The 18,868-nt window shown below is 34.3% G+C and overlaps 1 protein-coding gene across 4 annotated transcripts in view; it reads right to left on the bottom strand.

Annotated features, from left to right (window-relative positions):
* The window catches only part of BOLL (boule RNA binding protein), a 58,159-nt gene that overhangs the window by 12,938 nt on the left and 26,353 nt on the right, over positions 1 to 18,868 (bottom strand). For 2 of the 4 annotated variants that reach the window (XM_060622784.2, XM_060622785.2), the window contains exon 11: positions 3,730 to 3,831. In XM_060622784.2, the coding sequence (XP_060478767.1) occupies positions 3,781 to 3,831 (51 nt within the window). In that variant the 3' untranslated portion in view covers positions 3,730 to 3,780. Of the gene's footprint in view, positions 1 to 244; positions 3,528 to 3,729; positions 3,832 to 18,868 lie in introns of those variants that run through there. The other 2 variants (XR_009607222.2, XM_060622786.3) reach the window with 2 other exon arrangements.

Below are 18,868 nucleotides of genomic sequence, written 5' to 3'. Positions count from 1 at the left end.
TGGCAGCTTCCCATAGCCTTGTTTTCCAAAGGAAAAAAGTACACCAAGATGTTTGATTCATATCCTCTTTAGAGAAGTACTAAATGACATTGACTCGTGGGTATATACCTTGACAGAAATGCAAAACTGAGATTAACACATACTAGCCTCACTAAAATTATGTACCAAAATATTAGTAAATAATCAAGTATTGGCTTCTTTTAACTAAGAAATACGCATCAAATGAGTAAAACTGACAAATCAGTAGATGGAAAAATTTTTAATTACATGTTTTAAAAACAAGTCAGATGTCAAAATGGTATCACTTACTAGCTTAAATAAAATGTTTTAATGACTATTCAGCCTGTTACTGTGTATCTTTACTTCAATACAGTCAGGCTTGGTAATATATTAGTTGATACTATTTTAAGCAGCATAACTAAAAAGAATGATAAAACTGGAAAACTTTAATCTGTTAGTTTACAAATTTAAAATTGATGACTGTTATTTTATTTCTAGATTCTGACAGGTCATAAAGTAGGTATCAAGGTAACCATGAAACTAGTATAACAGAAAACTGAAGGATTATATTACATGGAAAGGACAAAAATGACAATGTGAAATAAAACAAGTGGTCTTGAATGGCACTTGATTTTTGAGAGGAATCATGAGAATGCAGAAAGTATCAGTAAATTTATGCAATACATAAAAGCAAAGAGACAAAAACACCTAGAGCAGGTGAAACAAACAGCAATAACTGTAGCTGCTAATCAGAGAGTGGTACTAAACATGGAAGAACAGAAGCTGGTAGCATATTTTTTTAGGAATTTATGCACTAGGAATGAAAACACTGAATAGAGTTGAAAGAAACAGCACCAATTATGATTATTATGCCCATCTTTTTTGAAAAATTTGCTCCTTTCTACTGAAGTCTATAGAGATTTCAGAATAAATTTTAGTCAAAGTATAGGTCTAGGGGCCAGCAATTTACTATTTTAACAACAGGGCATGTTGAAACATGATATCAAAGTTGGATTGAATGCCCCTGTAAAGTCTTTTCTAATCCTTTGATTCTACATTTTAATACTATCCAAGCACTACTTCTGAGAGAGATACAAAGATTTTTTTGTGTATGTGGCCCCAATTCATTATTTTTCTTAAATACACCACAAACCCATGAAACACACTCCTACATCTGGGACTTATGTATAAATTTGTTTGAAAATATTGTACTGTCATTATTGGCAGAAATTTATAAAGTATTGTTATAAACTAAATCATACCTCTTTTTCTAAGCCATTCTTGTGAAATTGGCTGACAGGAAAGAAATTAAAGTCTTTATTTTCCAAGATCCTTTATTTTTTGACATGCCACCATCTTTCTATCTCTGATTATATTAGAGATTTGGAGAAAACAGGTTGCAAAGTTATTTGTGATTTTGGTACATGTGATGATACTAATATTTGTATTATCCATTTCACTCTAACCCAGTGAATTTCCTCAGATGTCTTCAGATTGGCCTTTCAAAATAGGAACTAAATAGAAACTTCAAATTTATCTATAGATGATATAATACAAAAAAGAGAAAAATAAAATGGCTTTTACCTAGTTATATAAGGAGAATTTTTATCCTCTCAATCTGGTTTTAGAAATAACCTGTTTGGGCTATTAAACTAGGTCGTAAAGAAAGTTGATGATGTCCTCCATATATTCTGGTTGACAGTGAATTCCACAGTTTTAATTAGCTTCACAAAATGAAGCTAAATTCTAAGAAAGTGTGTATATGAATTGTATGTATATATAATGTGTATGTGTATATAATCTATATATGTGTGTGTGTGTGTGTGTGTGTGTACGTAGTATATGTGTGTACGCAGATCTCTATAGTTTTGTGGAAGAAACACACTTGGGTATCAATTATTATCAAAATTCCTTATCCAATAATACATCATTAACTTTTATTAACAGTCCAGGATTTGTTTAGCATCATGTTAAACATTTTGAAAATCAAGGAGAGTGCTATTAAAATATCTCTAACATCAGTGGTTAATCATTTTTACTTACAGAACAAAAACTTTTGAAATTTCATTGTGGGACTTATTAGTCTATTTATATTTCTAAAAACAGAATAATTAATGTGCATGGGATACTTGTAGGCTAATATATAATCATATGGTCCTACTGTTTATTATGGTTTCAAAAGAAACACCCTATTTGACTCATCAGGAAAATCTTTGGGATCTAAGTCTTATTATTTCTGCTTATGCTGTTGAACATGTAATACATTTGGGCATAGAAAAGGAGAGAGAAGAGATAAATTAGGGTAATGCCAATATTTATGGATTTTCCTCTTCTCACCTAAAATTAGGAAGTCAAGTAAAAGAATTGCAAATGAATGTAAAGTGGATTTTTTATACTATTACAGAAATTACAGTGATGAAAATAATTTGTTCTGTAACTTTTGAACAATGGCTTTTCCTCCCTACCTATTTTCTAATTTTATAATAAGATTGGCTTTAGAATCAGAATTTAAAGTTTTCCTTTGGTGTAAGAAATAGCTTTGCTTTTTATGAAAATAACTGTCTTTTAAAATATTAATAACATATAACTGAATATATTGGTAACATATAAGAATAAAAAGTCAAAATATTAAAGCAGTAGAGGATACCAAAATATAGTGGGGTATCAGTCAGTATTATGGGATGTCAGAGGTGAGCCCTTCTTTTATCAAAACAATTCTACTAGGTGAGCCGTATTATATAAATTTGGGTACCAAATGGCTTATATTATAAAAAGGCTTCAGCATTATCACAAATATTAGAGTAAAAATTTAATATAGTCAAATTAATCATATGAAAAGGTAAGAAAACTGATCATGTTGAAGTGTTTCTAATATTTGGAAAATGTTATAAAAAAAGTATAAATATTACTCAAATTTTGAAAACCATGGCAGAAGCAAAATTAAATAAGGAATAGCAGTAATAAATAAAAACTCAGTCAAAAACATATTAAATGATAAAATAGCCAGTATTAGAACTGAATCATTAAGATCAAATGTACTTATACCACAAGGCATGAAAGTATTAAAAATTCTATTAGCATTAGAGAGGACTCTTATCCTAAATACTAAAATAAATAGTAATGACTATTAAACATTACTCCTAAAAGATTGAGAGGAAAAGAAATAACACAAAGCAGAGAAAATGAAAGACACCTCACTATTCCCAATGTGGTTATTATTTATGGAATGGATAAAACATGTAGAAAATGTCACTACAGTTAGATTAACACATAAACAAACCAACATGCCACAACTACCTAAATAGTTTTGTAGAACAGCTGAAAAAGCAAATTTCATCGAATTTAGACAGCTTATAATGGAATAAATAAGTATGGCGAGGTATTAACTAACCCTAAGTGTCACAATGGGCAGCTTCTAGACGGTTCGTTGAAGCTGGATCTTGGCCACACAAGGATCATTGGACAAGAAATCAGTTGAGCTGGACTAGAGCTGCCCAGTTGTCTTAATAATGAATGCTCCACACTGTCTGTTAAGTAAAAAGAGAGAAAATATAGATCAGAAATGAACAGGAAAGAAAAAGAACAAATTAGAGTAAATGAATGTAGGACATCAATGAACATTTACACAATACTTGCAGAACATGTGTACTAATTTTATTGAGTATTAAGAAGTGAGAGAAGTTGAATAGTATCAGTCCTCCAACTTTGTTCTTTCCTTTTAACACTGTGATGGTTATTCTGGGTGTTTTGCCTTTCCATATAAACTTTAAAATCAGTTTGTCAATATCCACAAAATAACTTGCCGAGATTTTGACTAAGATTGTGTTGAACCTGTAGATAAAGTTGGGAAGAATTGACATCTTGACAATATGATGTCTTCCTATCCATACACATGGACTATTTCTCCATTTATTTAATTCTTTGATTTCTTTTATCAGAGTTTTATACTTTTTCTCATCTAGATCTTGTACACATTTTGTTAGGTATAAATCTAAGTATTTCATTTTTAATTTATTGCTGGTAAGCGGAAAAGTATGCAATTGATTTTTGCATATTAACCCTGTATCCTACAGCCTTGCTATAATTGCTTATTAGTTCCAGAAGTTTCTTGGTCAATTCTTTTGGATTTTCTACATAGACGATCATGTCATCTGCAAACAAAGGCAGTTTTATTTCTGCCTTCCCAATCTGTATACTTTTGTTTCCTTTTCTTGTCTTTCTGCATTAGCTAGGACTTCCAGTACAGTGTTGAAATGGAGAAATGAAATGGACATTCTTGCCTTGTTCCCCATTACTAATTTTAATACATTTAAAAACACCTTTGAGTCCACCAAGTATTCACACAAGAAAAATTTTTTTTAATGTAACATTACATTACAAGTAAATTAGGATTAGGAAAAGACTACAGGCTCAGCTGAATGTAATCTTAAGGGTGGTCTTACTAACTATACATACAGCACTTCAAATATTATTTTTCAAGTGTAATGTTCAATAAATGCTTGGTGAAATGAACTACTGAGAATGAATTGTTACTTAAAACTTGACGGGGCGCCTGGGTGGCGCAGTCGGTTAAGCGTCCGGCTTCAGCCAGGTCACGATCTCGCGGTCCGTGAGTTCGAGCCCCGCGTCAGGCTCTGGGCTGATGGCTCGGAGCCTGGAGCCTGGAGCCTGTTTCCGATTCTGTGTCTCCCTCTCTCTCTCTGCCCCTCCCCCGTTCATGCTCTGTCTCTCTCTGTCCCAAAAATAAATTAAAAAAAAAAAAAAAAAAAAAAAAAAAACTTGTCATATGGTAGAGTCCATATGACATGTTTATGCAAGGGCCAACTTATTTATGTGATTTATTAATTAGCTAATGGCCCATAGTTCATTTAGATTCTGCCAGATTTGACAGTACCTACAAATATGAGTCAGAAACAGTAATGTATAGTTTTTATCCATAATAATTTAAAGTTTTATTTTAGCTATAGTTTTTATTTCAATCTCAATTAAATCTTTGTCAAGATTAGAAGGGTAAACAAACTGATTTGACTTTGACTCTTTTTAAAGAAACTTTCTTAAAGAGCATTCAAAAAAGGAAAAAAAACCCCAACAGATAGAAAGTGAAAATAAAGGAGTTGAGGTAACCTGCAGGTAGTATACGCACAAGGAAATGATGTAAATTGGTATATATGAAAAAGACCAAATTGACAGTATAAAAGAGAAAATATATCCTATAAATATTTTTCAAGTAAAAATTGTTTTAGCCAATTTTTAAAGTTGAGAGAGGAGGATTTTAAATAAATCCTGGTTAAAATTTTCAGAATGACATAAAGGTCTTTTCCTTAAAGGTTTACAACATGAAACAGGAGGCTTTTTCCATCTTGCAATGAAAAGCTAATAGAGTTCAGGTTAAGAACATTTCATTGCAGAAAGAATGAAGGAAGATAAGGTGGTTAGCAGTTTACAAATACTTTAAGATCTGTCCCTAATGTGTTTATTCTGAAGTTTTAAAGATCAGCAACAATTACATGCTTTTAAACAACACTGTTTCATGAAAGGTATAACTAAAGTCTGAAGTACTCAAGAAAGAATGGCTAAGTGAATGTATAAGAGATTTCAGTGTATTTTATCTGATTTAGTTGTGGGAGAAAACTAACACAAATTGATAGAAACTTATCTTAAGTCTGAGTAATGGAAAAGTAAGCAAAAATAACTGCTTTGGTAATGCAAAGCTATAGAAGACATTTCTAAGTGGACCACTAATGTACAGCATTACTATACTGTGACTATAATGTAGGTAACTATAATTAATAATACTGTATTGCATATTTGAAAGCTGCTGAGAAAGCAGATCTTAAGAAATTTCTTACCACAAGGAAAAAATTTGTTAAGTATGTGAAGTTTTGTGGATGTTAACTAGACTTACTGTGATGACCATTTCATAGTATATACATACAATGTACACCTGAAACTAATGTTATATGTCAATTATATCTCATTGCTATTTCTGTCACATATTACTTATTGTGTTGTTCTCAGATGTTTTGTGGTTTTTGCCTTCATAAAATTTTCTCCTGAGATCATCATCAGCTAAGATGTTTGGTAATATTTACATGCGTGGGGAAAAAAAATGGAAGAGTAGAGAGTGGTCTTAGCTCATGCTGTGGTTTGAGAAGGAGTAGGCGTTGTCTTGCCCAGGACAGAGAGCCCTTAGGCATCATCATCATCTAGGCTATAACAACCTTTTGTTGCCATTTCAGTAGGCAACTCTGCCTATTAGGGGTCAGTCTCTCAATACTTCTGCCCTGCACAATGCTCTCCTTTCTTATACATAATTCATTATAGTCAGTGACATTTGTCCAGGACCACTTTATTGAATTTATAGAGATTTATGTTGTGACCAAAACATTACCAACTTTTGTAAATGTTAGAAAAGAAATAGCTTTCTCTTTGCAAGGCACAAAATTCAATATGTATTATTTATATATGTCTTTAGATCTTATTTATCCAAACATGAGTTATGATTATGATATTAAAGTTTCCTATCACAGCTGTGTTTCTTTCTCTTGGTATTTCTAGCAGTTTTTACTTTGTATATATTTTTTAAGTTTTTTAATTTTTATTAAGTAATCTCTACACCCAAGATGAGCTTGAATTTATGATCTTGAGATCAAGAGTCGCATGCTCTTCTGACTGAGCCAGGCAGGCAACCCTACTTTATAGTTTTGATGTTACATTATTAGACTTACTTATTCATTTTAGATTTAACTTTTTATCACAACAAACTAATCTTCCCTGTCTTGTTTAATGCTTTTTACTTTGAAATTTACTTTCTTATTAGTATCATCTTGGGTTTTTTCCCTACTATTGTTCACATTTGCCTGATATATCTTGGCTTGAAACAATCTGGAGTACATAGCACTTTTGAAATTAATTTTTATTTTTGTTAAAGTAACTATAGGGGTGCCTGGGTGGCTCAGTCAGTTAAGTGTCTGACTTTGGCTCAGGTCATGATCTCATGGGTTGTGAGTTTGAGCCCTGCATCAGGGTCTGTGTTGACATTGTGGAGCCTGCTAGGGATTCTCTCTCTCTCCCTCTCTCTGCCCCTCCACGCTCATGCTCTCTAAATAAATAAATAAATAAATAAATAAATAAATAATAAGGTAATTACATACTTAGTTTTAAAAATCGAATAGTGGTTAAAGGGAAAGATGGCTTCAACACATTCCCCCTCCCCTGCCACTCCACTCCTGTCCCACTTCACTTTTTCAGAGATGGCCACATTCATTTGTTTAAGTTGTTTCTTCTAGTATTTGTTTCCCTATTTCTATCTATATTAACTGAACAATTTCATTCATTATTTAACGACTTCTTTATGGTAGATAAGGATTTTAACTCTTTTATATCTTTTATTACATCTCTTTTATTGCCTTGCCCATCCTTTTTATAATCATAAGTTTTGCTTAAATTTGTTAATTATTTTTTTTTCTAAATTTTTTTTTTTAACGTTTATTTATTTTTGAGACAGAGACAGAGCATGAACGGGGGGAGGGGCAGATAGAGAGGGAGACACAGAATCTGAAACAGGCTCCAGGCTCTGAGCCATCAGGCCAGAGCCCGACGCGGGGCTTGAACTCACGTACTGCGAGATCGTGACCTGAGCTGAAGTTGGATGCTTAACCGACTGAGCCACCCAGGTGCCCCAAATTTGTTAATTATTTTAATTATTATGCTTAAGTAAATATTATTCACTAATAAGCCAAGTGGTGCATTATAATTACATTTTCTTTCTTGAACACCTTTTGGGTTTTCACTAATTTCTTCATTTCCCCCATTCATTTAGTTTTATTCAGACCTAAAGCCAAGTCTCTCCATATCTTTAAACAGCTCTGTAAGATTCTTTTTTTTTTTTAATTTTTTTTTTCAACGTTTTTAATTTATTTTTGGGACAGAGAGAGACAGAGCATGAATGGGGGAGGGGCAGAGAGAGAGGGAGACACAGAATCGGAAACAGGCTCCAGGCTCCGAGCCATCAGCCCAGAGCCTGACGCGGGGCTCGAACTCACTGACCGCGAGATCGTGACCTGGCTGAAGTCGGACGCTTAACCGACTGCGCCACCCAGGCGCCCCTCTGTAAGATTCTTAATACAAGTTTCTACACAAATAAAACTTATTTTTCCTGCAGAGAACAATCTAATTCTGGACTGATTGCTCTTTAAACCATCTAAACAGCCATCATCCCAAGACCTCTTTTTGTTGTCATCCTTAGCCTCTGCCTTGCATTAGATGTTTGTTTCATTTTCATTTTCTGCTTTTTTGTTTTTATCCCATGTCTTTTCCTAGTTTATTCTCTTGTTTTGGTGAAATACACATTTAGTAGCACCCCAAGAAAGGATGCACGTGAGGTAAATTGTTTGAGACTCTACTGTATGAAAATATATTTTTTTCATTCATACTTGTCTATTATAGAATCCTAGATTAAAACTTTCATTAAATATTTTTAAAGCTTTGCTCCATTGTTTTCTAGCTTTCAGTGTTGCTGATTCTTAGCCTGTGATCTATTTTCTCACTTAGGTTTATTTTTTAAATCCTTGCCATTCTGAAATTTCAGAATAATAAAAATAAAATTCAGAATAATGTGCCTGAACTGTGAGTCTTTTACAGCAATTGTGCCAAGTAGTTGGTAGGCCCTTTTATTTATTTATTTATTTATTTATTTATTTATTTAGGGCACAAGTGAGCTAGGAGCAGAGAGAGAGATAGAGAGAGAGAGACACACTCCCAGGAAGGGCAGAGGGAGAGAAGAGAGAGGGAGAGAGAGAGAGAAAGAGAGAGAGAAAGCCGGGCTCACCTGAAGCAGAGTTCATGTTTTACCCGATGGGGGCTCATGTTCATCTGATGTGGAGCTCGAGCTTACCTGATGCAGGGCTTACCCGATGTGGGACTTGAATTCATGGACCTGATGCAGGGCTTACCTGGTGTGGTACTCAAACTCACAAACCATGGTATCAGTACCTGAGCCAAAATCAGATGCTTAACAACTGAGCCACCAAGGTGCCCCTAGGGCCTTTTAATCTAGAGATTCTTGTCCTTAACTTCCTAGGGAATTTTCTTGTGTTAACTTTTTGCTAATTTCCTTCAAACCATTTTCTTTTTCTGGAATTAATATTTGACTTCTTGGATCAACCTAATTTTATCTTTTTCTCTATTATCATTTACCTCTTTTTTCTATTTTCTGAAAGCTTTTGATTGTAATGTTTAACCCTTTCACATTTGATTTATTTCAGCTACCTCATTAGTGTAAAAACTAATAAAATTTGAGTAAGGTATATAGTTAGGTTAAGAGGACATATTAGTGTTCATTTTCTCTACCAATGCCCTCCAGTCAAAGAACAGGAGGGTGAAGGATATACAGAAACTCTATTATTTCTATAACTTTTCTGTAAATCGGAAATTACTTCAAAATACAAAGTTAAAAAAAAGTTAAAAGGGGAAATATGTTTGATAAAAATGAAGTGTTTGCTAGGATCTCTATGCATGGAACACTTCTTATTTTCTCTTATCTTTAAGTGGATATTAATTATAGTTTGATATTTTCTTCTGCTCTCTGCATTATATGTTTCTTTCTGTTTATTATGATCTCTCATTCTGAAGGTTTTCTTCTAACGTGACTGCATATCCATATTTAAGGAGGAAGCACTAAAATCCTAATGGGAAGTTCTTTATGCATGGATAGTTTTATCAATGAGCTTTACTGTTAGGGATTTCATAGGGCCAGCTAAGTTTTTCTCTTGTTAGAAAGCATGCTTCTGTTAGACTCCTGGATCTGCTTATTTAGGTAATTTACTTCTCATGCTTAAAGTGATCAAGGTTAATAGTACCAGTAATCAGATATACTGGCATCTTGTATCCCTTGAAATGATACACTGAGAAGGGCACATCAATTCTGTGATATTTTTTCCCCAAATGCATAACTTCTATTTTTTTTTTTTTAGGTTTTATTTTTTTTAAAGTAATTTCTACATCCAACGTGAGGCTCAAATTTATAACCATGAGATCAAGAGTCACGTGCTGTACCAACTGAGCCAGCTAGGCACCCCTGCATAACTTCTATTTAATCAAGAGAAATTACCAGACAAACTCATATTGACGGATTATCAACAAAATAACTGACCAGTACTCTTTAAAAGTATCAAGGTCATGAAAGACAGGGAAAGACTGTAAATTTCACAGATTGGAGGAGAGTAGGAGAGATGACAAATTAATGTAATGTGGGATTCTTGGGTTAGATCCTAGAGCAGAAAAAGAACATTTGTGGAAAACTGGTGAAGTTTAAATAGTGCTTGTAGTTTATAATATTGTACTATTGCTAATTTTTGTTTTTCCTAATTGTTCTATGATTACATAAGTTGTTAAATTAGGATAAGCTGGGTGAAGGGATACATAAACTCTTATTTTTTGCAACTTTTCTTTAACTCTAAAATTATTTAAAAATAAATGGTTAAAAAAAAGTTAAAAGGACCAGGATGTTTGAAGGAGAGAAATGGATATTTCCCAGCATATTTATACATGGATTATCTCTCATTAATTAGGCTTGAAGGATGGTGAATCCTTTTTGACTTTTAAATTCAAACAAATCAAGGGTATTTTTATTTTTGTTTTACTATTAAAATGTGTGTTCATTCTTTTTGTCTTTTTCTGTATTCCTTTTGAGAGTTACTCCTTTTTTGGCTGGACTTGTGTCTGTTCTTTCTATTCTAGCATTTTATTTTTCATCATTTTATCCTTCATGTTACTTTCCTCTGTATTCTGGGAGGATTTCAAAAAATTCTTTCTACATCAAGGAATTATTTTATGTAGTAATTACTGGTCCTTTACAGCCGAGACAAATTTGATTTTTTCCATCATATCAATAGTTTCATATGGTGTCTTCTTACACTGACTAGCAACCATTTCATCTCTCCTGTTTTTCAGTCTGTAATTACTAGGAACATGGGATATGTTTTTATAACTTTATTTAATTTCCTCTTGTATATATGTTCTTATGCATATATACATATATATGCTATTTATCCTTGCCTTCAATGTAGTGCCATATACAAAAATATTTTCATGGGACCCATATAATGTATACTTTTCTGTTTAACTTATCCTTGAATGTAGATCTATCCATGAAAATTCTAAAAGATCCATTTCATGAGTTCTTGTTTCTCTTACCATCCTCTGTCCCATCTCTTAGGTTTGTAGCAAGAAAGAGGCTTGGTACACATACAACCTATGCAATTTCTAGTGCCTCTAGATTGGTAATCTTTTTTGCTTCTGGTGCCTAGTTCTCTGTTGAGTAAAATAATTTATTCTGCAGAATCTGAGACTATGTATAGTTTGACTTTGTACAGTACATAAAAATTTATACCCTCCTGTATGTTCATAGCTGCAAAGCACAGACTTTTCCTGTTCCTGCCCTCTACAATGCAGTGCTTTACAGTTGTCATCCTCTACTCTGAGGACTTGCTGAATATGTGGAAATTTTAGTCTCTAAATTGCTTTATGAGAAGTGTTAATGATACCGAAATGACGAAATGTTTAGGAAGAAGATAGTAATGGAATGATTCTGTAAAGTAAAGGTAAGTTGCTAATTTTTAGTTTAAGTGTACGTTATGGGTCTCTGAGCTAGAAACAGACAGTGGTAACAGGTCAAGTCCTTTTCTAATTTACTTTGGAATCACTGTGTCTTTCTAAAAGGTAACATATAATACATAAATAGCTGTGTTTTTCATTCAAGTCCAATTGGTGCTTTAATTAGAAGAAATTCCTCAGGGGTACCTGGTGGCTCAGCCTGTTAAGCATCCAACTCTTGATTTCGGCTCAGGTCATGATCTCACAGTTTGTGAGATCAAGCCCTGTGTTGGGCTCTACACTGACAGTGTGGAGCCTGCTTGGGATTTTCTCTCTCCCTCTTTCTCTGCCCCTCCCCTGCTTGCACGTGCTCTCTTTCTCTCAAAAATAACCATTCTCCCTTCAAAATGACAAAATGAAGGAATTCACCCCAAAAGAAAGAGCACGAAGAAATGACAGCCAGGAATTTAACCAACACAGATACAAGCAAGATGTCTGAACCAGAATTTAGAATCACGATAATAAGAATACTAGCTGGAGTCTTCTGCAGAGATAAAAGAAGTAAAAAATAGCCAGAATGAAATTAAAAATTCTATAACTGAGCTGCAATCATGATGGATGCAGCGGCGGCAAGGATGGATGAAGCAGAACAGAGACTCAGCGATATAGAGGACAAACTTATAGAGAATAATGAAGCAGAAAAAAAGAGGGAGATTAAGGCAAAAGAGCACGATTTAAAAATTAGAGAAATCAGTGACTCATTAAAAAGGAACAACATCAGAATCATAGGGGTCCCAGAAAAGAAAGAGAGAGAAATAGGGGTAGAAGGGTTATGTGAGCAAATCATAGTGGAAAACTTTCCTAACTTGGGGAAAGACACAGACATCAAAATCCAGGAAGCACAGAGGAACCCCATTAGATTCAACAAAAACCGACCATCAACAAGGCATATCATAGTCAAATTCACAAAATACTCAGGCAAGGAGAGAATCATGAAAGCAGCAAGGGAAAAAAAAAAAAATCCCTAACTTACAAGGGAAAACAGATCAGGTTTGCAGCAGACCTATCCACAGAAACTTGGCAGGCCAGAAAGGAGTGGCAGGATATATTCAGTGTGCTGAATCAGAAAATATGCAGCCAACAATTCTTTATCCAGCAAGGCTGTCATTCAAAATAGAAGGAGAGATAAAAAGTTTCCCAGACAAACAAAAATTAAAGGAGTTTGTGACCACTGAACCAGCCCTGCAAGAATTTTAAGGGGGACTCTCTGAGGGGAGAGAAGATGAAAACATATATATATTTTACATATATATAACATATACATATACATTTTACACACACACACACACACACACACACATATATATATATGTGTGTGTGTGTGTGTGTGTGTGTATAAATACCAAAAGCAACAAAGATTAGAAAGGACCAGAGAACACCACCAGAAACCCCAACTCTACAAGCATCAAAATGGCAATAAATTCATATCTTTCAGTAGTCACTCTAAACGTCAATGGACTCAATGCTCCAATCAAAAGACATAGGGTAACAGAATGGATAAGAAAACAAGATCCACTGATATGCTGTTTACAAAAGACCCACTTTAGACCTAAAGACACCTTCAGATTGAAAATAAGGGGATGGAGAACCATCTATCATGCTAACAGTCAACAAAAGAAAGCCGAAGTAGCCATACTTATATCAGACAATCTAGACTTTAAAATAAAGACTGTATCAAGAGACGCAGAAGGGCATTATATCATAATCAAGGGGTCTATCCACCAAGAATACCTAACAATTGTAAATATTTATGCACCAAATGTGAGAGCACCCAAATATATAAATCAATTAATCACAAACATAAAGAAACTCATCGATAGTAATACCATAATAGTAGGGGACTTCAACACCCCACTCACAGCAATGGACAGATCATCTAATCAAAAAATCAACAAGGAAACAATGGCTTTGAATGACACACTGGACCAGATGGACTTACCAGATATATTCAGAACATTTCATCCTAAAGCAGCAGAATATACATTCTCCAGTGCATATGGAACGTTCTCCAGAATAGACCATATACTGGGACACAAATCAGCCCTAAGTAAGTACAAAAAGATTGAGATCATACCGTGCATATTTTCAGACCACAACACTATGAAACTTGAAATCAACCACAGGAAAAAATTTGGAAAGGTAACAAATACTTGGAGACTGAAGAATATCCTACTAAAGAATGAATGGGCTAGCCAAGCAGTTAAAGAGGAAATGAAAAAGTATATGGAAGTCAATGAAAATGATAACACCACAACCCAAAACCTCTGGGATGCAGCAAAGGCAGTCATAAGAGGAAAGTATATAGCAATCCAGGCCTTCCTAAAGAAGGAAGAAAGATCTCAGATACACAACCTAACCTTATGCCTTAAAGAGCTGGAAAAAGAACAGAAAATAAAACCCAAAACCAGCAGAATACAGGAAATAACAAAGATTAGAGCAGAAATTAATGCTATCGAAACCAAAAAAAACAGTAGAACAGATCAATGAAACCAGAAGCTGGTTCTTTGAAAGAATTAACAAAATTGATAAACCACTAGCCAGTTTGATTAAAAAGAAAAAGGAAAGGACCCAAATAATAAAATCAAGAATAAAAGAGGAGAGATCACAACCAACACAGCATAAATAAAAACAATAATAAGAGAATATTATGAGCAATTATATGCCAATAAAATGGGCAATCTGGAAGAAATGGACAAATTTCTAGAAACATATACACTACCAAAACTGAAACAAGAAGAAATAGAAAATTTGAACAGACCCATAACCAGTAAGGAAATCGAATTAGTAATAAAAAATCTGCCAAAAAACAAGAGTCCAGGGCCAGATGGCTTTCCAGGGGAATTCTACCAAACATTTAAGGAAGAGTTAACACCTATTCTCTTGAAGCTATTCCAAAAAATAGAAATGGAAGGAAAACTTCCAAATTCTTTCTATGAAGCCAGCATGACCTTGATTCCAAAACCAGACAGAGACCCCACTAAAAAGGAGAACTATAGACCAATTTCCCTGATGAAAATGGATGCAAATATCCTCAACAAGATATTAGCCAACTAGATGCAACAATACATTAAAAAAATTATTCACCACGACCAAGTGGAATTTATACCTGGGATGCAGGGCTGGTTTCATATCCGCAAAACAATTAACGTGATTCATCACATCAATAAAAGGACAAGAACCACATGATCCTCTCAATAGATGCAGAGAAAGCATTTGACAAAATACATCATCCTTTCTTGTTAAAAACCCTCAAGAAAGTAGGGATAGAAGGAGCATACCTCGAGATCATAAAAGCCATATATGAATGACTCAATGCTAATATCATCCTCAATGGGGAAAAACTGAGAGCTTTCCCCCTAAGGTTAGGAACGCGACAGGGATGTCCACTGTCACCACTGTTATTCAGCATAGTATTGGAAGTCTTAGCCTCTGCAATCAGACAACTCCAAATCGGCCAGGAGGAGGTCAAACTTTCACTCTTCATAGATGACATGATACTCTATACGGAAAACCCAAAAGATCCCACCAAAAAACTGTAGAATTGATTCATGAATTCAGCAAAGTTGCAGGATATAAAATCAACACACACTGGGGCGCCTGGGTGGCTCAGTCGGTTAAGTGCCCGACTTCAGCTCAGGTCACGATCTCGCGGTTTGTGAGTTTGAGCCCCGCGTCGGGCTCTGGGCTGATGGCTCAGAGCCTGGAGCCTGCTTCCGATTCTGTTCTCCCTCTCTCTCTGCCCCTCCCCCGTTCATGCTCTGTCTCTCTCTGTCCCAAAAATAAATAAACGTTAAAATAAATAAATAAAATAAAATAAAATAAAATAAAATCAACACACAGACATCGGTTGCATTCCTATACACCAACAATGAAGCTACAGAAAGAGAAATCAAGGAATTGATCCCATTTACAGTTGCACCAAAAACCATAAAATACCTAGGAATAAATCTAACCAAAGAGGTGAAAAATCTATATACTGAAAACTACAGAAAGCTTATGAGAGAAATTGTAGAAGACACAAAAAAAAAAAATGGAAAAAGATTCCATGCTCCTGGATAGGAAGAACAAATATTGTTAAAATGTCAGTACTATCCAAAGCAATCTACATATTCAATGCAATCCCTATCAAACTAACACCAGCATTCTTCACAGAGCTAGAACAAATAATCCTAAAATTTGTATGGAAACAGAAAAGACCCCGACTAGCCAAAGCAATCTTGAAAAAGAAAATCAAAGCAGGAGGCATCACAATCCCAGACTTCAAGCTATACTACAAAGCTGTACTCATTAAGACAGTATGGTACTGGCACAAGAAAAATAAATAACCATTAAAAAAAAAAGAAGAAGAAATTCCTCATAGGCTGGCAAATAGTTAAATATTATTAACATTAAATATTTTCATGAATAGCTATTATACATTGGAATTAAATAAAATGAACATTTAATTTAAAGGTGAACTTAAAACTATAATTTCCCCAGTTTCTAGTATTTCAATTAATCCTCATAACAAATTTATTGGACACATATTAATGCAAAAATGGAAAAACACTGTAAAACATAAACACTTCATAATTTTCCACTTATACATTTCTTACCCTGGGATCTGATACTGATCTTAAAAGCATAATAGTTCAAATGCCCAGATACACAAAGATTTTCCTTTTGTTTTTTCCTGTAGTCTAGCTCAATGGGCTAATTTTGACATTCTGTGATTTGCTTTATTGACTTCCAAACTCAGTTATGTATAAGATGTGGCTCTGCTGAATTAAAAAATGATACCCTAATTAATACCTTATTCATCTAGTAGTTTCTATATTGGTAGTAGCGTGTGCCTTACAGTCAATGAGTGATTTCTAGCAAACAGTCTTTTACAGCAGTTAGACCTGTGCTCTGAGCCCTGAATAAGGTCTCTATTTTATTGATTAGATTTGATGCTTCAAGATAGTTTTGACATCTGAAATTGCTACTTTGGAATATATCCAGTTAACACCCTTAAAATTACAATCATTAGAGCTCAAATTATTCTTTTTTAAAAAATTTTTTTGGTAATGTTTTTATTTATTTTTGAAGGAGAGAGACAGAGCATGAGTGGGGGAGGAGCAGAGAGAGAGGGAGACAGAGAATCTGAAGCAGACTCCAGGCTCTGAGCCGTCAGCACAGAGCCTGATGCAGGGCTCAAACCCACAAATTGTGAGATCATGACCCGAGCCGAAGCCGGAAGCTCAACCGACTGAGCCACCCAGGCACCCCGAGCTCACATTATTCTAAGGAATATTTCTACCTTTTTCTTTTAACTCATCAAGGTATTTGGTACACCAGAGAAAATTTGCATAATAAGAACGAAGGCTAATGTTTCAAATGTCAATATTTTAATATTAGTGTACTTAATATGTTTTAGGAAAAGATCATCAACTAATGATATAACAGTTGTGTATTAAGACTTCTATGTTATAATACAAATGTACTATAAACAACAGGAGATAATTTTCCATACAGTAAAACTTGAATATTAAAGCATTTCTATAGGATTGTATAGTTTTAGAAAACTATGGGAGTGTTTTTAGAGTTTCTGTCCCTAGGTGGGGTAGCATTTTCTATTGAGGGCCATCAAATCACCTAAAGAAAATTATTGGGTATAAAATACACAGAACATTAGACCTTAAAAAATAAAAACCGGAAATATAAAACTGTATACAATAGCCCTGTGTTTCAGTTTTGACTTTTAAAGTTTATTAAATTAAACTTTCTTTTTTTCCTCATCTCTAACAAAAGAGGATTTTTGGGTTTTCTTCCCCATCCCTCTCAACTTTGTATCTCTAAGTATAAAAGGTTAAATTCCACTGATACTGAGACATTGCATTCCTTAAAGCATTTCATGCTTCAAAACCTCTGAGTAAGGATACGTTTACAATTGATGGCAATGTTTTTTTCCTTCATGGTAATAAATAATGGTGTGTCTTATAATCCATGATGTTGCAGATTCAATGAAATCTGATACTAGGTTGTGTGAGACATGATGGGTTTTGGAGTAAGCTAGTTAAGCATAATTCATAGCTCTTCAATTCTTCTCTAATCCTTAAATCTTAATTTGAATAGGACTAAAACATTTTCTAGGATGCATCCCATGTGATAACCAGAATTATTATAGCCCTTAATGAGACAGATTAAATTGAAACAAGTCAGTAGTTTTCTTCCCCTTTGGCCTGTGGCATAGTAAAGCAAAGATCTGCATCAGGATAGAATGGGGAAAGTTCCTTCTAGCAGCATTTCTTTAGACATGAAGAGACAGGTTACTGATTCCAGTTTTAGGCTTATATATGAAAAAAGAGAAGATACCTACCTTTTCATGACTCTGTTATGATTTATATGCAACATAAATGTACTTTTTATGTGACTAAGGAGTAAGATACTAGTTTCTCTGTATAACTTCTTTCATTTCCTATTCATAGATTTAAGAAAATGTAGAAAAGTGTTTACTCTTAAACTAGAGGAATTAAACTTTAAATTAGCATGTGTAACATTAGGGGTGCCTGTGTAGCTCAGTCGGTTAAGTGTCTGACTCTAGATTTTGGCTCAGGTCATGATCTCACGGTGTGTGAGTTAGAGCCCCACATCAGGCTCTGCACTGGCAGTGTGGAGCCTGCTTGGTATTCTATTCTCTCTCTCTCTCCCCCTCTCTCTGCCCCTGCCCAGCTAGCGCTCTCTAAGTAAATAAACAAACTTAAAAAAAAAAAAAAAAGAATGTGTAACATTAACATTCTTTGGAAATTTCTTCTAGTACCACTCAAGCAATAAAACTTCAGTCCTGTGTGTTTATATATATAGTGTATATAATCAGTAACTGAGTGTAATTAGTACTTGCTTAATATGGCTAATCTCTTTCAGCTATTCCTAGAGAAGTATATTAGGAGAAAATGTTAACACCAGAGGAAATCTGTTTTAGAAAATTTTGATAGTATAATAACTCTATAAATAAAGTTTAGGAACACTCTAGGCTTTGACACTAGGTCACCATTATGGTTTTATTTCATGTGTACAGTACAGTAGTAATAGCAGTGAAGGAATGCAGTGAGTGGTAATGGGATGAGGGGATATGAGTGGGGAGGCTCCTTAAAGTAGACTGTCTTGGTACCAAGTTCTAACACATGGGATGGCTCAGAAGCATAAATATGACTGTGAAATAGCTAATCTCCATCATTTTGTCATAGAATAT

The sequence above is a fragment of the Panthera onca genome, chromosome C1 (assembly GCF_046562875.1).
Source record: "Panthera onca isolate mPanOnc1 chromosome C1, mPanOnc1 haplotype 2, whole genome shotgun sequence".
Lineage (NCBI taxonomy): Eukaryota > Metazoa > Chordata > Mammalia > Carnivora > Felidae > Panthera > Panthera onca.
This window is presented reverse-complemented; position numbering and strand designations above follow the sequence as displayed.